Source organism: Anas acuta, chromosome 1 (assembly GCF_963932015.1).
Source record: "Anas acuta chromosome 1, bAnaAcu1.1, whole genome shotgun sequence".
In the NCBI taxonomy this organism is placed as follows: Eukaryota; Metazoa; Chordata; class Aves; order Anseriformes; family Anatidae; genus Anas; species Anas acuta.
Window position 1 is genome coordinate 112,425,391 of NC_088979.1, and position 21,179 is coordinate 112,446,569.

General features: G+C 42.7%; 1 protein-coding gene and 1 long non-coding RNA gene across 23 annotated transcripts in view; one reads left to right on the forward strand and one right to left on the reverse strand.

The window, feature by feature from the left end:
* LOC137861774 (OX-2 membrane glycoprotein-like) overlaps nucleotides 1-16,607 on the reverse strand; it is a 49,110-nt gene extending 32,503 nt beyond the window's left edge. For 19 of the 22 annotated variants that reach the window (XR_011099859.1, XR_011099843.1, XR_011099857.1 and 16 more), the window contains exons 1-5: nucleotides 16,455-16,607; nucleotides 14,507-14,588; nucleotides 13,435-13,761; nucleotides 12,525-12,791; nucleotides 10,451-10,561 (exon numbers count right to left, since the gene is read on the reverse strand). Coding sequence is in view for 2 of the 22 variants with exons in the window: in XM_068693316.1 (XP_068549417.1) it covers nucleotides 10,451-10,561; nucleotides 12,525-12,791; nucleotides 13,435-13,761; nucleotides 14,507-14,579 (778 nt within the window). In the remaining 20 variants the exon portion in view is untranslated. Of the gene's footprint in view, nucleotides 1-786; nucleotides 2,780-10,450; nucleotides 10,562-12,524; nucleotides 12,792-13,434; nucleotides 13,762-14,506; nucleotides 14,589-16,055; nucleotides 16,261-16,454 lie in introns of those variants that run through there. The other 3 variants (XM_068693323.1, XR_011099837.1, XR_011099853.1) reach the window with 3 other exon arrangements.
* LOC137861838 (uncharacterized) lies at nucleotides 16,593-20,830 on the forward strand. Its single transcript, XR_011099884.1, has 2 exons — nucleotides 16,593-16,708; nucleotides 18,454-20,830. It is a non-coding gene; the product is annotated as an uncharacterized lncRNA (long non-coding RNA).
* The last annotated feature ends 349 nt before the right edge of the window (nucleotides 20,831-21,179 follow it).

Here is a 21,179-nt window from a genome sequence, read left to right on the forward strand (position 1 = left end):
AGAAACTACCAACTCCCACCTCTCCAGATGAGATATGTCAGCAGTGAGACTTGTACTTCTGGCCAGCCTCTACTAAGAAGTTCTTCAGAACTTATCTGTAGCAAAAGAAAAATCTAAGTGGCAGTTTATGTTGTGCTCTCAAAATCTCTGGAAATCACCCATTCCACCATCTGCTGGAGCTCAGGCAGACTGTAAATTGCTGCCTTTCACTGGTATTGCAAGACCCACGACCTAGTCCCATGAACTCATTTGGGGAAACGGGAGTGTTGCTACATGCTTTTAACTATAATCAAGTTTCTCACTACATTTTTTTTTTTAAAGCAAACAAAGAACATTGCTTCACAATTAACTTCCAAGAGGTCGTATGTCCTTAAGAACGCAGCAGGCCACTGCTGCCTTTTCCAGAGAAATTATTCACGTACTTAGAGCTTGTGCATGATGCTTCTGTCATTCTACTCTGCTTGATTTACAGAAGCCCACACATGCTGTGAGTGCTACTTACAAATAAAAGGAATCATTTGGTCTTACTTTACAAGTCACTTTATTTGGCTTCTTTTCAGCAAAGGCACATACACAAAGCAGGACAGTCAATACATAAGTAAAGGGTAAAATGTCACATATAGAACAAATAAGCAACAAACATGAGACACCACTAAAAATACACATTTGATTAACCAAAGAAATTTTCAAATCTGAAGCAAACTGCAGGTGCTGTGGTTAAAAATACTTATGTAAATTCATCTCAAAACTTATTTCACTTGAATTTTTTTTTTTTTTTCTGAAAAAAAAGAAAAAGAAAAAGAAAAAGAAACACCTTAAAACTCCCCTGCTTTCTGTACAGAAAAGAAGGAAACTGCAAATCGAGACTACAAAAAAGCCCAACTTGGAAGGGTTTCTGGTATCTCAAATCTACAAGCAGACAAATACAAAGCAGTTGGTGTTTGGAGTGGATCAGGTATTTTTTGCTAGGAAAAAAATGAAATAAATAAATAACCCATATTGCACCTGCACAGAAAATATCACCCCTCACACTCTCAATAATACACGTGGACATGAGCATGCACAAAGTTTTGCCTCTCGAAAGGCAGCCACTCTGGATGGCAGTACTCTGACTGGACTAGTTCAGAACAAAAATTCTGCTCTGAATGAATTGGCCACAAGTCTCACAGCTGTCAAACCTTCTCTGTTGATTTTTTAAATAGGCCGTTTATACAGTTGGCTAAGACTACCGCCACGTGCCTCCAGAGCTTCCTTCCAGCCTCAGCTATTTCACATATCTGGGAGAAGGCAGAAACCAAAACACCACATGCTTCATGCGATAGAGTACTTCAGGTGCACAAGCACCTTTTGGGTTATCAAACCCAAAAGACTGGCAGTGATCCAAATATATTGGCAAATATTAAGACGAAACAAAGACTGAGCAACACCTTAAACATCAGCGTTTGGAGTATAACAGAATTTACTGAAGGAACCCTGCAGTCCCTCTGTCTATCTGTTCTGTCAGTAAAATGGGCCACAAAGTTGGCACACCCGGAGGTAGGCTTGTTTTTAGCAAGGTTCATGCTGTGACATAGGCACAGGGGTCCAGTGAGGACTCAGGAGGGAGTGGGCATGCTTAGGCATTGGCCTTCTACAAAAAAGATGAGCTGAAATGCAATGCCCAGGAGCCTGCCCTCACACAACCACGTGCTGCAGCAGAGTGAGCAGGTGGGACAGGCAACAAGAGAAGTAAGCCTGGAAATGATCATACCAGCAGACATGGGTAGGCATTTAGGTGGAAAAAAAAGACCAAAAAGTAAATAGAAAAAAATGGAGAGAAGGGTTCCAGTCTTACCTGGGGCAGATTGTATGAGTAACACAGAGTCTTTATCTCCTACCAAAATCATGGCAAAGTAGTAAATTCAGCTTCTGTAAAACTTCCCACTGATAACATTAAATCCTCAGTAGTGATGCAGGGTAGTTATCTCAGGGTGTAACATCCCACATGACAAAGTCAAAGTATGGGAAAAATTATTTAGGCCAGCAGAATAATTTGTTTGTGCTTAAAAGAAAAGTCAAAAAAAAAGTCAAATAAAAATAAATTACTTAAAACACTTTCTCAGCTGTATTTGCTACTGCTTCTAATCTGTCACTATTGACAAATTAGAATATATATATCTGGACCCTATTGACCTTTTACCAACAATCTTTGGCAGATTTGACACAGTTTGAGATATCTCTAGAGACAACTCAGAAACACAGTTGTTGCACATTAACTGAGGAAAAGGAGTTGCATCAGCTGGATAAGAAACAAGAAAAGGTGATGTCAGGAAGATGAATGAGGATCTGCACCAAATGAAACTGCAGACAGCTATTAGCAAAAATACCCCCCAACCCACCCCTATCTCTCTACTGAGATCAATTAAGTGCTGGAAGAGGATCCCCGGAGAGCTCACAGAGCCTCCATCCCTGGACATCTTCAAACTTCCATCGGAAGAAGGCAAATATGTTTGGAGACTGGAGGTACCAAGATTGGTACAAGCATAGCAGACGTAGCCTGGCTGCAGATGGGTGGACTACGCGTTCCCTCTAGTCCTGCTTCTTGTGATTAACGGGTAACAAGCATGGTGCTAGTCTTTCAGTGATAAACGCACCATCTAGACAGTGCAGTGCTCTGGTCCTGATGTATTTTCCTTTTATCACTGCTACTTTCTAGCCACGGAAGTCACTGCTTTTAATGTTGACTTCAGGCTGCCAGGCCACAATGGTCAGGTAAGATGAATGGAAATCCTCTAGTATCCTAGAAAACAAAGGAAAAAAGGAAAAAGGATGAATTGTGACCATCGTGTTGCTGCCCCAGGTCTTGCTGAGCAGTGTGGCTGCTGATGGAGTACACTCTGGGAAAACGCAGAGAGGAACAGTCCGAACTGCCCTTCAGAGAACTCCCATAGGACCTTCCCTGCTACGTTGTGAGTTACCCATCTTCTTAAAACATCATGAGAAAGGCTTCAATCTCTGCTCCCCTTTGCTTCTTCTGTTTTCTACAGGTGATACCTTACCTCAGAGAGGAGGGTCACATGCCTGTCACACACAGGGTCATTACATCAAGCAATCCATGACCAAATTTCTTAAGGAAGAAATTCTTCACTCAGAGGGTGGTGAGGCCCTGGCACAGGCTGCCCAGGGAAGCTGTGGATGCCCCATCCATGTGGATGCTGGTGCGACCCCAGGTGCAGCCAGAGCCATCGCTGGCACAGCTCTTTGCCAGCTTGCCCTGCACTAATAGCATCTGTGTTCCTGTCCTCCCCAGCGTGCCCCAGATGGGTGCTCTCAGGCATGTTAGGTCCCGTCCTTGTTATGCCCCAGGGAGGAATACTCTTAAAATTCACAACCAGCTCCACCTGGGGAGCAGTCAGGCACCCCACCTCAGCAGCAGCTGCCAAGAGACTTTACTGGCACAGAGTGAAGCTCAGCAGTGGAAAAGGGGTTTATAAACCAGTCTAGATTATTTACATTACACAAGGTATCAATGTGCAGGTGTACTTTAGTTAATGACTGATGGAGGAAATTATCCAGTTACTATGGTCCAACAATGACAGCAATCTTTTCTTATTTAAAAAAGTAATGAAAAAGAGAGGAGCAGAAAACATAATGCCAGTGGGAAATTTGCATCAAAGCCTGGTGATTTCGATCACCAAAGTTTTAAAACCAGTCAGAGAACAACAGAACGATTTGGGTCAAGGGGGACCTTAAGGATCATCTAAGCCTAGCTTAGAGTACACTATTATTCTTATTCTGAAGCAGAATAAGCAGAAGGCTTCAGAACAAGTATGCCATGACGTTCATCTGCTTGCATCATCTGGAAATTTAAAAACATACCTTGAAAGTAAGTGGACAACAGTCATGTCCCTTTCTGAACGGACAAAATTGGCAGCTGAGTGAAAGGCTTATTGCATGTTTAAAGAGAAGAACAGAAATAAAAAGGTATTTCCAAAGAAGTCATGGGGAATACAGAATGAGAAATTTCCAGGATTAGTGTTAATCTATTTGCATGTAATAGGAATAATTTACTGAAAATAAGAAAGAAAAAAAAAAGTAAAACATCCTCCATTTCCTACAAATAAAATTCCAAAGAAACAGGCTGCGTTATTACACTGTTCTTTGTTTCCATTAAACCATGACTACTGACACCCATTCAAACGATATTTCAAATTTTGCAAACCGTTGATCTGAAGACAAGATTATGTGAATTTTAAACAAACTACATACCTACGTAACCACAGAATTTTAATTATGGCTAATGCACAATGCAAAATTCAGGATATTACAGTGTGATTGGGAACATATCAAATACTAGCTTTGTTTATAAACGGTGAAAAGCAAGCCAACTTTCCTAGTTTTGGAAACTACTACATACACAAATAGGGATGTTTGGTATTTCAGAATTTAATGGTGATGTTTGAAATCCAATTTATAATGCTATTTTCTGTGTCTTTGAAAAAAATCCTTCTTGCATAGCATGACCAGGAATTAGGAGACAACTATTAAATCTACGCAGTATGACAAATGCTTGGAAAAAAGTAGCAATGGAAGAGACTTCCAAAATTAGTTAGTGTTTCTTGTATTGCATTTTTATCTGCCCTACGTACCATTTGCACTCATTTCAGTGACAAGTAATTTATCCAGAAGGGGTCCATATACAGGACAACATAGCAGCCTACTTAAAATTTGACAGCTAACAAGTTTAGTTCAAGTATGAAAAATAAAACCCCTGGCATCCTTGCTCTTTGTGTAGGAGAGTAATAAAAGCTTCCATCTCCTCGTCTAAAAACACTGTCTACAACTAAGGTATTTTTTCATAACTGAGCAGATAAATAATATCTACCAAGGAATGAACAAGAAATAGAAGCAGCCAGACAACTTCATATACGCAGTAGGAATGCAATTTACCATCCTTTCAGCTATTGGTCTTTTTTTCCGGTTATACACAAAGTACTATTGTTCAAATAAAAGAGGGCAGACTGGGAAAGTCTTTTATTGTGTTAATCACAAACAGTCAAGGCCTCCCTGTCTGCTGAGGAAGGGCTTTGTTTTTAGTAGCACATACTTAAGCTGCTAAACAGAATTAACACCTGAGAGGTTTCCTGTGCCAGTATGTTCATCTTGTCGGTGGTGAGCAGGATTAGTTTCATCCTTCTGGACAAAAAAAGCCACACCGCAGTGCAAACAGCCCTAAAGAGGCAGGGCCACCTCGCACGGTGGTGCAGGACCTCAAACCCAAAATGCTGCCAAGAGGGTTGGCAGCACCTCTGAGCAAAGCAATGCAACCCCAGATGCTCATGCAGGAGCCACTGAAGGCCCTGCTGGCACATCTGCAACTACATCAGGGGCTGCTCTGCCCCTCATGCCAATGCTTCACAAGGGTGTTTGCACCTTCCTGACACAGAGAGGTACCCCTGTGCCTGCCCCAGCCAGAGCTGCCTTCTCCCTGCCTGTTTATCTCCAAAATGGAAAACAGGATGGTGAGTGTAGCTCTCCAGCAAAGGGGACACGCACAGAGCACAAGCTCTGCCCACTGTTAGCCATGAAAACAGGTAATATTAACATATGGAAAGCTCTCAAAGAGCACCCATACCCTACTCTGTGTGTGATGAAGACTGGAAAGTACTGCCACCAGGCATGGCTTTGGAAACAGAGCAAACTTAAGCGACTTACTAAGGAACAGAAGTTGTCTGCAAGCAGAAGCAGTCTGCAAGTGTGTCATGAAACCCAGAAAGAATCTTTTGCTTCCCTCGTGTTGTGAAATATTTGTGTCTGTGGGATGCCAGATGGGCAGTCAAACCCTGATGGCATCAAAATCACCCCACTGCTAAAGTGTTCGCATAGGTCCTTTTTGTTTTTCTCTTTACACTGTTTAGGTCTTCTGGGCTACAACATTTTTTTATGCTGCTTTTTTTAGGGTGGGAGTTGTTTGTTTTAGTGTCAAGTAGGGTAAAGGAATGAGGTTATTGTAAGCAAAACAACTTTCAATTACACCATGGCATGTTTTTGCTATTTTGGGGGATTTCAAAATAGAAGGACTAGAATCTCTCGCTCACATTAAAGCCACATTGCAGCAAGAACCAAGGTGGTTCTGGGAGGAGCCTCCCCCACAGGAACACTGTGCCTGACAGAGACCCGTTCCCCTGGGAGCAGTGTGAGCCCCACTGGCTCCGGACACAGGGGGCCTCTGAAAGGCTGACATTTAGCTGTCACTTCAGGAAAACTATTTTGAAAAGTCTCATAATACCGACCTATTACGGTGTTGTTCTCAACTCTTCCCCTACTATTAAGAAAAGCAGATGCTTGCCGTGTGTCAAAGAACGCCCACTGAAGAAACAAGCACTTATACAGACCAAATAAGAACTTGTGTAATTTATAAGTCAAAAGTGATAAACACAGCCTTCCTCAAAATGAATAACCACTAGAGGATTCTTCTGAAATAGTCCTTACCTTCACTGTAAACAAGAACAAGGCAATGGAAAGCTTGTTCAGGTTCTTGTTCCTGTAAAGTTTCCTGAATAACTGGAATCTACCACATGTGACTTCCATATTTTCTAGCCTTTCAGGACATCTTGTGCTCCCCAAATTTATTTTTTTTCTGTTTCCTATATATTCCAGCTGATCAGCAGAAGTGTTATCTGCAGCTTAAGAGAGCTGGATCTCTATTATTTGCAGCAACTTCAGGGATTAAAAAAAAATAATAATCAAGGAGCCTTAAATTCCTATTCAGAGTAGTAAGTGATATCTAGCTGGAAATGCAGAGATTTTTATTGTTTTATAGCACTCTTGTTACAATCCAGGTATACCAAGGTTCAGCTCCTTGTCAGCTCCAAAGCTCATTGTCTGTATTCTGACAAACATTTTGAAACAAGGATTTTAATGCTTAATAAAATAAGTAATTTAATGGAGAAGTTCCACATGAAGGAAAACTTGAATGTTCTGATTTTCAAACTGGACAAACATATTGCCATGTTGGAGTTTTCTAGAGAACAGATTTTTTTATCAGTCTTTTCTTCTCTGACTTTTCAAGATTTTGTCTTCCAGATTCACTTAATCTGATCGTCCTCCTTAGGTCACTTCATATCTATTCAATAACAAGCTCCAAGAAATTGTCATGGGAATCATAGGATCATTTAGGTTGGAAAAGACGTTGAAGATCATCAAGTCCAACCAAGAAGAAACAGTCCCTTTTTTTTTTTTTGTCACTATATTGTAAGTTTTAAACACAAATATACTATTTGACCGTTTTTAAAGCTTTGCACATAGCAAAACATGCATAAGCCACCCAAGGTAGATAATTTTTTTCTTACTTGGATACCGATGGAAAAAAAAAAAAAAAGAAAAAGAAAAAAAAAAAAGATGCTGGCCTCTGTATCCATTTGTGAAATAAACTTTCCTTCCAGAAAACCACAAGCCTTCAGAGAACACTTTGCATGGAATTTAATCCCCCTGCAGGCTGCTAGCTCCTGAGAGCGTACTGTAAAGCTCTTCAAATGGCCAGATTGAAACATGAGCGTCCTTCAAGTCTTAGAAAAATGAGCGGATGCTGAGGAAAGCATATAGGTTGAGACATGTATGCGGTAGGTGAGCCACAGAAATCTGTTGCGACTAAGAGCCTTTATTTTGCTTGGGTACAAGCAGCTGGCTTTTAACTGGACTGCTTGATGTTGGCATGCTCTACAGTGAAGCACTATTAGCTGAACCAGTTAGGAAAAGGTGCAACTTTTTCCAGAAAGTATCACCGACAAACTCCTAGCATAGGTATAGTTACATCTGCAGAAAGGTGATTCACCACAGCCTGCTCATCACTCTTAATCAAGTGACAACACAGCTAGGTTTGCCTCTGTGCTTGGCAGAGGGTGAAGATGCAAGCTTTCCAATGTTTTTGCATCCCCTTTTGCTCCCAAATAAATGACTTTTTGCCAAACTTGAAAGGCTTTGTCAAGAGCCAACCCAACACTCGGGCTGTTTTTGTAGAGAACTAAAACATGTATGTGATCTGTAACTGGTACTTATAGCAAATGCCCAAGGAAGGAGCCTCAGCTCTTCATCTTATTCTCAAGTGTCTGCCACAGGGAGAAGGGAGAAAACAAAAATGAAAGCAAAGCAGAAAACAACAACCCTATTCTTAGCAGCAGAGGAGGAGAAACTTTGACAGAGAAGGCTCCCCAGCCACACAGATTTAAAAAAAAATAAAATAAAATTGTATTTTAATTAAAAAAAAATGGACAAAACTGGAAATGCTTTGTTTTCTGTCTAGTGCAGAATGAAAGAAGTATTGAAACCCCAGACAATGGCCTCAGAGAGACATTGGCATCCTCCAGTGAGCACTATCAGCTCTCTGCCAGGCTGCTTTTAAAAGTGCGTGCAGAAGTATGTGCATGTAGGCACTGCTTCTTGTTCTAACAGAATCTGAGCACAGCAGAGGATAAAACAAGACACAAGCTTTCTCCAAGATGTTACTCTCTTCTGGGGGAATCTTTACGCTTTAGAGAACAGATTTCACGGATGATCAAGGAAAAAAAACAAGTCACTGCAAAAACAGACTAGGATCAAAAGTTTACTGTTGACAGGGGAGTTAAGGATATGGAAGGGACTTCCTCATTACTGCGTGGCAGCTAAGAGTGGTAACACTGAATACAGTGCAGTACATTAAAAGAACAGGCACCCAAAGACTACAAAGCCTACTATAGAAGTCACATCTCAGCATTACCAAAACCCATTGTAAATGGGAAGGAACACTTAACAACTGAAGTTCCTAAAATCTTGCTGTTGTTCATAAACACTAGTACAACAAACTTACATCCATTGCTAAGTTCTGTTCACCTAAATTTCCCCCTCTGCCCCAGGTATGAACAATCTCATTAATGCTGACTTGTTGGCTACAGGGGCTGTAGGCTGAGAGAATCCACTTCTCTAATGGCTCAGAGCTTGGAGCCAGCAGTGTGTTGGGTCTGTCTGAGCTGGAGTCACCTTTTCCCTGCAGCAGCCCACACAGTGCTGTGCTGTGCACTCATAGCTGGAACAGCACTGATATCACTCCAGTGTTGTGTCTGTTGCTGCGTAGTGCTGGCACAGCATCAGGACTCCTTCCAAGCCCTCAAGAGCCAGCAGGCTGGGGGTGGGCAAGTGATGGGGAGGGGTCATTGCCGGGGCAGCTGACCTAAACCAACCAAAGGGATATTCCATAACACCTGATGTCACACTCAGCAATAAAAGGGGGGGCTCTCGTGGGGGAGGGGGCTGTTCCTCCTGAACAACCACTACGTGTTTTGAGGCCCTGCTTCCCAGGACGTGGCCGAACACCGCTCGTTGATGGGAAGTAGAGAATATTTTTTTTTTTCCTCTCTCTCTGTGCTTCCTTGTCCTTTAACTTCCAGTTTGGTCTGAAAATTCAAATGGAATTTCCTCTTCTGAATTCTTTATAAGACTGATGCAGAGCTCAAACACGTTCTACTATGAAGTAGTAGTATTTGGTTACATTTGGGGTCTAAAAAGCATTCATTTCTCTTTCTTCTCAATGAAGAGTTTTGTGTCCCTGGCAGAAGCAGCTCTACTGGGTTCCCCTCTCTTAATAGTAAGTGCCATAGGTCTAGACATGTCTGATGTTCTGGAAATGCCTCTTTAAATTATCACATCATCATGAAGTGTCTAAAGATTCAGAAATGAACTGAGTCAATTTGGACTGGCTTCTGACAGTGTTTCTAAATACCATGGTAGAATTTAAAGCCAGGTACATAATTCTTATCCTGTCATGCAAAAACAAAATTAGCAATGACCATCAAATCTGAAACTTAAGCCTTCTCCTCCTCTCTATTATTTTTCCCTTTCCATTTTGTTCATAGCAAAACGAAGAGAGCTGAGCTGGTCCATTATCGGGTCACCACACATACAAGGACATTGCACTGCCTGCAGTTTCTCCTTCATTCAGCATTAGGAACCAGGCTCACATGACAAGTTTGAGCTAACTTCTCCATCGCATCACATTGTGTCTTAAAATGCGTATGCATGCTGTGACCAAAAGAAAGCCCTTCCTTGAATTTTCTCACCAGTGTACCAGTTCTCATATGAAAAACTCTATGAGCAGACCTACAGTTAATCCTTTGTTGTCCTTCCATGAAAATAAGAAAGACTAGCAAATTACTTCTGCTGAGACTTCCACAAGACGGCAAAACAAGGCAGTGTATCCTGCTCTGCTTGCATCCTGCCCTCTTGACTTGCAGTCTTGCATTGTCCCTTAGCAGTAGCAGTGGGAAAACAGCTCTTGAAATTGCATGCAACTGAGTCAACTTCTAATAACCATTAAAACATTATGAATTTTGGCAATATGACAGCCCACACTCCTTAATGGTATCTCAGCAGTTTCAGTCTTCTCTGTTGACAAGATATTATTATGGTTCTATGGCTCAAAACATTGGTCGCGACTCACCGCCATGCGTCCTCTTGCAGATCCTCTTCCTCATAGTGATCAGAATCAGGACCACGATGACTAGTAAAATACCCAGAGCAATCATCAGACCCAGGAATAAGAATCCCTCCTCTATGAAGGACAAAAAAAAAAAAAAAAAAAAAAAAAAGCAAACAAAGATAAATTTATCTATGAAAAATAGCAAAGAGAGCCAAGAGAAGTATCTGTTTAATGACAACTGTTCCTAATCAAGAGTTTGTGAAAGTTATTGCTAAACTACATAAAAGCAGGAATTGCTTAGGAGACAGCGTGTGTATCTTCAAAAACACACATACTTGCCCACTGCTTTCTGGAAAGTGCTTTGTAAAGAAAAGATGTTCTTCCCCAGCACATAGAATTGTTATTCCCACCCTGATATGATAATTGTGATACATACACAAGCAGAATTTTATACGCCCTAACACTTTCTGAAGAGCTTTTTGTTCACCCAGAATCTGCGTTTTAGGTTGTAAAATAAAAGCTATTCCTATTATTGTTAAGCACATAAAACTGTTGCAAAGACTAAATGAACTTTCAAAAAAGAAGATAGTGTGTGTTTTGATTCATGCGAATAGCTATAAACAACATTTGATTGTAAATGTCCCTCTCTAGTTGGGCATTAGCCGCTTGATATGACTGCCATTAATCAAAATAATAATGTGAACGTTCTGTTCAATGCTCACTGATATTAGTGAGAAAGCTTACCAAACTGAAATCTAATCGAACTGAGCCAAAGGTATTATGTCTTTTAACACAGATAGGTTGAACTAGAAATGCAATTAATTTGAATTTCTCCCTCTCTAAAATATAAAAAGATTGCTAAAAGAACAAGCTGTTCCTGGACTCTTCATTCTCCTAGTAAAGAATAACAGGAATCTCAATTTTCTGCTTTTAGAGATACACACTTACGTTCTTAAAAGGCCAAAACAAATCTATATTGCATTTGAGACAGGATGGAAAGATTTATTACGATTCTGCAATTCGTGTCACTTAGAATTAAGGACTAATTTGCTGTTGAAGTTCAAGAGGGATTTTACAAGTCAGATTTCATTCTTTTTCATATAACAATAATTTCACAAGCATGTAATATGGGAAATAACCCTCAAACCCAATCTGCTTTTCTTGTTTTTCTAATTTATGAAGTAGCAAAGTGATCTTCCTTTTAAGGTTCTGGATTTGTTTAAGTGGATTTTAAACCACCTGTGCCAACACTCCTGTGTGAACTGAGGTTGGTACTTCAGCTTTTCATATTTCTATTTCTCATCCATAGAACCGGGGCCAAAAGCTTTTCAGCAGAACAGAACACTGGAATAAGAAATAAAGTAGCGCTACCAGATATTCAGAAGTTAAATAATCTGTATTTAAGATTTCCCCATAACACCAATTTAAGTGTCTTCAGCTGATCACCTTCCTATCTCCCCTAAAATATTGTTCCTCCCTGACCATTAGTTCAATACACGTGTCTCTTGTCAAAAATGTCAGAGAAACTAAAGCATATTGCACAGGTTAACTGAATACAATACCAAAGCATGAAATAAGTTTATCTGAAACATTTGCATAACTGTTGTTAACAGAGAGCTTGTTATTCATTTCAAAACTTCCACTTCAGCAATTATTAAGCCACCCACAGCATTTTTACTTCATAAAGATGTTTTTCACCTCATACATACATCTATACCTATCTAGATATCTTTGGACTGTCAAAGAGACCAGGAAGGCTTGCCTGAAAAGTGACATTCAGCTTGCTACAGAGTGCATGGTGCCTCTAAACCCTGTACCTCCCTGGCTTTGGTTGGTTGTTTTTTTTTTTTTTTTTTTTTTTTTTTTTGTGTGTGTGGTTTTTTTTTGTTTGTTTTTTTTTTTTCCCCTGTTGGAGGAGGCGACAGTATATCCTCATCTCAAAGACAACAATAAACGCAGAGCAGGGTTTCTTTCCTCCTTACTTGGCACACATACATTTCACTCCCTCTCTTTCCCAGCAGATTCCTATCCAAACATGTTATTGCAAAACATGGAGGCCAAGGGAATGCTTACAAGGACTTGATCATTCACCTACCGTTTTTGATTTTCATGGGCAATTCAATTTCTTCATTCTTGTTGCTTACTCTGCAGGTCAAGTCCTGCTTCCTGATGCTCTGAGAGTCAGAGATCTCCAGTTTACTGGTGATGGACATTACCCCATTGGTGTGCCTGACCTTCTCCTGTGTAGGGGTGTAATTGAACAGGTTGTTCCAGCTGATGGTGGGCTCTGGGAATCCAACAGCATTACAGATGGCTATCAAATGACCTTTGGAAATGTTATAGTGGACAGACGCACTGAGACCTTCCAAAACACAAAAGAGACAATCCATCACCACAAAGAGCATTGGTCAGAAGCAGTAACGGCAGGTTAAACATTATCAGTCAGAGAGAAGCTCACTGGATTCTTACACAGCCCCATGGCACAGGAATGCAGAGAAAGCTCATTGGGCCAAGTCTCCCTTGAGATTTAATGTTTCTTCCCTTATACTGAAGTGATATACCCCAAAGGTTTCCCTCTATCCAAAATCCCAGGTTTTACAGTGGTTTGCTAAATTAAAATAATTGTTTTGTCCATTCTTTTCTCCTATCTGCTAATCCCTGGTCAATGTTAGGGATTGGCAGGGTAGCTCACAGCGCTGTGGTGGTACCTGACACCAAAAGGACACTGCAGTGGACAACATCAGCCCTACCATGTTCCAGCTAGGACTTGGCTTCCAGTTTGGCTTACAAAGATCTCACTCCTCGCTTTTTAGCTGCTACTAACAAACACAGGCAGCCCAGAGCAGGCACCACAACAGGCTTGAATATGACCCCAAGAAATCTGGCTAAAGAAAGCTCTATTTCTATAGCATGTCCTACTGAGGGTTGCTCCTACCACTGCAGTTTGAGACCACTTTGAAACCCCTCCCTTTCCACTAGAGACATACCCCTGCAGAGAACCTCACCAAAGACACTCAGGCAGGTCCGTCCCGATATGGAGCCGTAAGGAAAGACGTTGAAGAGGCAAATGTAACACCCAGTATCATCCAGGCTCGCAGCCCAGAAAGTGATGCTTGTGTCATTGAGTACCAGACTTGTGAAATTCATCCGGTCTTGGTAGGGATCATGGATCTTTAATCCTAGCATGGTGCTGTACGTAGCTATATTAGTGTGTTTTTTTTCAGAGTCCTTCTGCCAGGTCACTTGCAGAACATCACCGGGCTCTGTCAGGGTACACCTGAGAGTCGCAGCGTCGCCTTCATTCACCTTCGTGTGTTCAGTGTGAGTAATCACTGCAGCAACATGAAACAGTTTGCAAAATGGGAAAATATCACACTTATTTAGAAGCCTGACGCTATTCTGAACCCTGGCACACTCACAGACTTAACAATTCAACCAACTAAGCACTATTTCTATGTTCTTCCCCCACCAAGGATTCTCCTGAATCGTCCTAGAAATCAATGGCGTTCTGCTGATTCATATCGGCTGAGTATCTGGCTTCTTCTACACTATTTACAAGAAAAAGACATCCCATGTCTGTACCCAGACTTCCACCTCAGTTTTATTATATCAGCTCGTGGTTTCCCATTCTTAGCAGAGATGTAGACAATTTTGCTTCCTAAAAGATAGAGGAAGATTGAACACAGGGGAAGTGCATGCAAATCCATTCTTAAGAGTACTGAAGGGCAAAATAGGCTAAAGAAAATGTCTGGACTATATAGCTTCAGAGTTTGTGGTGCATTTGAGAGGGATGGAGAGAAAAAGGTAGATTTGTTCCAGATAAGAAGTTGTGAACTCCAGCAAACAGAAGTGTCCAGTGTCATAGATACAGGATGTTGCATGTCCTCCCCATCTCCAAATGCTGCTCCAGGAGATCTGGTGTCACATCTGCCAGCCCCAGCTATCTAATATATGTCAAATGGCACCAGCAATCTGAATTTTACCAATTTTTGCCCCTTAGTCTGACTGGTGAAGGCTTGGGAATCAGAAATCATCTCACCAGCCATTTGTAAGCAGATTTATGGAAACTGAACTTACCATTTGGCTCTCCAAGCACAACACAAAATAGACTCAGAAACAGGGCTTGGAAAGTCATTTTGGAAGGGAGCATCTGCTTCACCTGAAGGAAGATGAGAAGAGATGCATGGTTTAATAACAGATCATCTTCTGGTTATATCGTGACTCCGAAGTGTGAACGCTAATGATTGTTTTGCCATTTAAGTAAAACAAAGTGATCCGGGTAGATGACAAGTAGTACAATTAGTCAACAGAGATACAGCTGAGGTCAAGGTGTGAACGTTGCATGATGAAAGCTAGAGAGGCATTAACTTTCTGGATTGTTCTTCAAATAATAATGTTCATTAAACATTTACACACAGAATTGCAAACTGCAGTTTATTATTTCATAGAGCTTGTGGATCTGGTTTTGCTGAATGGATGAACTGGTGCACGTGAAACAACGGGTTATTACACTCTTTATTAGACGTGCTTTTGAAAGCCTGGCGCTTTCAGCTCAGAGACCCACAGACATGAGCAGATATAAGCTTTTACAAAATTGCACTGTTATAGCAGAAAGATCTACACAAACACTAGTGGAAGAAGGTGAACAGATAAAAAGAGCCAGCATCTGCCTTCAGACATTCCCGGCAGATTTTCCTCCACATTCACACACAGCCTGCATTGTGTGCCCAGTGGCTTCCACCAGGAGCATAACATTGGTATACAGCACAGCTCATGAGATCAAGGGATAAACTGAAAACATCTCGACACAAAAAAGCATGAATTGGGGAACCTTTGGGGCATACATCCCTAATACATACAAACATTTCCAGGGAGGCAAAGGGGGCAAAACTGAGATTGCATTGCAGCTTTCAACTTACTTCATCACTTAATATTATCACAATGCCACCAAATTGTTGAGCTGCTTGGAATTGTAGCTGCTGTTGTATTTAAGTGGAAACATTATTTCATCAAATAATAGTAACAACAATATTTGTAACACATATCATGTACACCTTCTTGCCTATGACTATAAAACTAGCTGATGCTTTCTGGGAGCATCTTCTACCAAGAACACAAGCAAACCCCTACTTCTGTAAAATTTTCACAACGTGGAAAAAGCCAGAAAACAGAAACTGTAAAGCATTTTCTGTTACCATCTGCCTTAAAAAAAAAAAAAAAAAAAAAAAAAAAAAAAAGCTAATGAATTAATAAGTGAATGAGGAGAGAAAATTCTGTTTAAAAAACAACTTCCCAACAAACTCACACATACAACATGTACGCTCTCTAGCCTGCCTTTACATTTCAGGCTCACTGTGCTAAAGTAACTCTTGGTACAACTCTACAGACACCAAGTGTGAATACAGACCAAAATCTCGTGCATAAAATCAAGATCTCAGCAACAAGCTCAATGCATCAGCAATAGGCTCAATGAATAACAAATTGATCGTGGCTCTGCCATGTTCAGACAGCATTCCTAAAAACATGCAAAAAGTAGGAGCAACCACAGCAAGCCAGAGGAAAGTTTTACGTTACAAAAGTACTTATAGACCACAGAAAGAAGTGCTACACCTGCTTGAAAGCATACCTTTCATAGCAATCATGTCTCGTTGCTTTTATTTCCCATGGTAAGACCATAACCTGGTAGGACTGTAACACCATTGCTCCCATCCAGCGTAGCTACAAGATCTCCTTGCCACAAGCAAACAGTAGGTCGTGGAGCTACTCTGATCACCCAAAAAAGTCCCATGGTGTCCCAGGCCCACTCTAGTCCCCTGGTGGGAAGGGTGTAAGGTAATAGGGCAACCCTTTGCCGCACCCTGCTCTCCACCGCGGCACCCCAGAGGTCTCCCGAGCCCCAGCGCCGCGCTGCCCCCGCCGTCCTGCCTCCAACCCCGGCCTCGGCGGAGGCTGAGCCCCCAACCCTCAGCCAGCAGGACCCGGGCACGACCCGATCCTCCCCCCAACGAAAGCCCAGGGTACTCACGCTCCGCGCCCTCGGGCGCCGACGGTGTCCGCGACAAAGAGTCAGCGGTCGCGACACTCGCAGAGCCCCGCTGCAGAACGAGAAAGAGCAGTGCGGGGCGGCGCCCCCACCAAAACGCCCGTAACAGGGGCGGGCAGCGCCCTCTGGACCTACCGGGTGCTCGCCCCCTGCTTCCCAATCCTCTGGGGCCGCTGCTGGCTGTGACGGGAGCAAGCTAGACAAACAGCGGAACAGCGCCAAACAACGAACATTAGGTAATAACATCCGTTAACATTAATATAAATAGCATTAATTATTAATTTAATATTTATCGTTATTATGATTGCATTAAAGGCTTTCATTTTGCAATGAAATGCTAAAAGTAGGATCCAACAGCAGGGACACAACAGATCAATAATAATTTGTAAGAACGGCCAAGAACACTGATGTTCTCCATCCAGATATTAGGAAATCAGCATTAAAAAAAAAAATTAAAAAAACCCTGCCCACCAAAATATCTTGACGGAGATGCCCATGGAGTGGTCAGGAGCCCACATAAAATGGAAACCACTTTTTTAAGACAGATATGTATGGTCAGGCACTGGCTCTTCCAGATGGACACAACTGTTCTTGGAGACAGCAACTCCACCACCATGCTTGATCCAGAGGAGCCCTTCCTCTGACAACTAACAAACCAAAGCCAAAACTCTGTCACTGGCTTTTTTGATTACCTTCTTCCATCTCCTAAGACCAATGAGTAGGTCTTGAGTTCGTCATTTTTCTGTCCACCAGTCTTCCCTTTTTTGTTTTGGGTCGAGAATGGGTGCCCTCCAAAGTAAGTCTGGTCTCCAGCAGCTATTCTACTGTCCTACTGCTTGTTCCTTGAGACTGATGTACCTATAATCCTCAGCCATGTTTTCCTTTTTTTTGAGGAAAAAAAAGTATCTCCTGTATTTACCTGCCTTCATAGATGTTGAGGGGGTTTCTGAGGGAACTTTAGAGACCTGCAGACTATACAGCTTAAAATAAGTTTATCAAGAAGTGCTCTGTGCCATCAAAGCAACAAAAGCAGGGAAGTCCCAGGGACATCTTCCTGCACTTAGTTCATGATAATAAAGGGGACATTCAAGGGACTTGAGTGGTATTTTTTTTATTAGCTTACCCAGTAACCCCTGTCTTCTGAGGTGGAAAGGTTCTATATTTATCTAAATTTTCCCTCAATAGGCTGGGGGAACTGAGAGAAGAAAGAAGGACACAATGAAAGGGTCTTATTCTTTGGAAAAGAGGGAGGAAGCCAGAACTGAGCAAAGAGAGGATAGTTCTGAAGCAATAAGTGAAGACTGGAGGTAACCTCCGGACAGAGGCAAACAGAAAGTACTCCAGGCAGACCAGAATTTTCAGAAAATAAAAACTTTTTATATTCGTTATAGAAGTAAAAGGCACAAAAGTCCCTTTCAGCCCCATTCTCCACCCCCATTTCAATTGCTTCTTTTATCAAGCTCCCAGCTCAGCTCAACAATTTCTGCCCAATTCCACAGAGTTCTTTGTACATGGTGGTGGCTGGGCTGACACTGACTGTCTGGTATGCCAAAGCCTTTGAATTCAGTGTGAACAAAAGTGAGTAGAAAGCTCTTGTCTCACATTCTGGAGAGTTCTTTGTGCCCCTCCTTTTATTTTTTTCACCTGCAATGCTACCTGTGTGCTAGTGAAAGAGGAAATCTGAAATCCCTTCTGTCACAAATGTGTTCTATTCTTTAGTCTTCCCTTTGCCTTCTGGGCAGGTGCTCTCTGCTGTGAATGCATTTAATGGTTCTTCTTGTGATTTCTGGACTAATGATCTCTTCTAAGCAGAACCATTTGGGCCAGTAATCAGTGAAACTTTTACAGGCTGGAAGAAAAGGATGGGGTACAGCTGATGCACATTGCTGGTATTTAACAGGAGGGGAAATTAGTGAGTTAGAGTAAGACTAGAGGCAGTGCCAAAGATGTCAGTAAATGACAAGAGCACTAAATTTTTCAGGACATATCAGCTGCTGGGGACCTGCATCAAGACCGTGAGACCCTGCTGACTGAATGCCCTTCTTGGTCTACTCATATCCGTTAAGATAACCCCCTTCATCATCAGATCCAAATAACACTATTAAAAGTCACAAATGCTCAGACACTTACACATGGAGGTCCTGCCTGGTTTGGAGCACCTGCTGCCTACCATCATGTCCCCAGTTGCCATGTCCCCCACAAGACCCTCTCTGTTCTCCAGCAACAGAGCTAGGAGGGCACCTTTCCTAAGTGGCTCCCTGAGCACCTGCGCCAAGAAGTTGTCATCTAGGTGCTTTATGAACCTCCTGGACTTGTTTGTGTCAGTCATGTGGTAATGCCAGTTGAGGTCTAGCAAATTCAAGTCCCCCATAAGGACAAGGGCAGTTGATCTCGAGGCATCTCTTAGTTCTGCAAAGAATAATTCATCGGTGTTGTCATCCTGGCCAGGTGGTGTGTAATAGACTCCCATGACAACATCCCCTTTATTTGTTTGTCACTTAATATGGGCTTTCATCTACATCGTTGTTTTGACTGTCATGTTCTAGAGCTTCATACCAGTTATATAAGGGTAGTTGGAAAGGTGAGGTGGGCTGGGAGAGGGCTCACCTACCATCCCGAGCAAAAACCTGTTTCCATTCCCCCCTTGGCATAGGTCCCCTCCTACTGCCTGGTGGGATGGGGGAACCTTTGTCTTTTGTGCAGGGGCTGCCTGATGGGATAGGGGAACCTTTGTTTCTTGTGTCTGTTTCTTGTGCTCCTGAGTCTGTCTCAGGGTGGGTAGAGTATGCTTCCACCAGTCAGTTTTCCTCTCTGACTCCCTGATGCTCCTCAGCCTACTCATGTCCACCCAAAGCTCCGCCACCAGGCTGAGCACAACCTGGGCACACCTCACACAGACATACCCACCACTGCTGCTGTCGGACACCGACAGAAGACTCGGGCACACCCTGCAGCCCAAGGCCTGGATGGCTGCGTGTTTCCCTGAGACCTCTGTCTGGGTAGCAACATCACTAGCTGTGGCTGGAGAGGCTGCAAGCGATGTGCTGGCCATGGCTTTCTGAGCAGGTTACAAGCACCAGAGGGAAAGACCATTGGAAAGGAGCAGTGAGGTGCCCTCTGTGCTTGCCCTGACTGATGTGCTGTGCCTTGTTTGCCCCTCTGAGTTGCTCACACTCCCTAGGGGAGGACAAATGACTTCTTAAAATTTTAAAAGAGGACTTAATGTCAGAGTACTCTCCTTCAGGAAAAGCAAAGCTGAAGCTACCCATTGTAACTTACATGCATGTGGCACAACAGATTCCAAGGAAGCTGAAGCAGCACATCTTTCACCGCACAGGGAATTTTCTGCCCTTTAAACACCGAACTAGAGTCGGCTAATACATCACTCAATATTCTGCTAAAGCTCCCCTGACTGAGAAGGCTACAGAAAAATCCAGCTCCCTCGTGAAACAGTTGATGCCTGACAACCTCTTGGCAGAATTTGGCAGAGGGATTTTGGCACCCTAGATGCCTTTACAGTCCCTACCAAGATGCCTGCTGTTACCACTTCTGCTTGTGGCTCCACGCTTGCCCTAGCAAACCTTCTTTTAACCATCACAGCCCAACCTGATGGTTGTAGGAACATTTCCCCCATTCCTTCCCTGGGTAAACACTCATCTTGCCTGGTCCTTTGCAAGATCTCCAGGAGCACAAGGCAGGACTGAAAACAAGTTCCTGCTCCATTGCCTTCCATACCTCTCCTTCCAGTGACCATGGTCAGAGTGTCTGCAGGACAACTCCCGTAAAGCCATTTCGTGGTGTGATTCCTGCATCCTTTTGGAAGCAGTAGCTGCACTTGCTTAATATTACACTTTCTTAATATCTGTGATTTTGATGAATAACAAGAAGGCTATTCGACATTCCAAACAGAAAAGAAAATCAGCACCCACGAGTTACTGGCTGACTGCCAGAGCCACAGGCCTATTCAGGTCTCTCCCACTAGAGGGTACTCTGCCATTACAGAAGAACCCGCTCTGCTGTTTGCAGAGTCTGCAAATCCATGGGAGAGTCGCTTCTAACACCCCGCATGACGGTACAGAGAGCTATGGGGGAAGCTTTCCTGCTCGAGTCCTTAACCATACTACTTTTTCCCAAATACCTACTATCTTGGTATGCTCCCACAGGCCTTGCTGTACCCACAGCACAGATCCTTCTGCCTGATCACTCATGGAACGGCAGAGGTAAAGAGGCAGCAACGTGTTGCTCAGGATGGTAACTTCATAGGCTTCCACACCTGTACCTTCTACACCTGTAACTTCTTTCACTTAAAAAGTGAGAACAAAGTAAAGAGTTCAGATACAGAGAAAAAAAAAAAAACAGTGTCAGGAGGGGCATCACAGGGTAGCTCTCACTGGAGGGAACCTGAGAGGTCACCTCCTGCAAGACCCTGCACAAAACAGAGCCAGGTAGATCGGGCTGCTCCAGGTCTTGTCTGGGTGAGTTTGGGCTGTCTGCAGGGATGGGGCCTCCTCAGCCTTTCTGGGCACCCACTCCAGCATCTGTCCTTCTGCTTGGTAAGGAAAAAGACATTTATTATACCTTATACATTTACACATTTATTATAAATTATATATTTATTATGTGGAACTTCTTGTTCCTGTTGCTTCTAGCCTGCCACCAAGCACCTCTGAGAGAAGGTCAGCGCCATCTTGTCCACAGCCCCTGGGT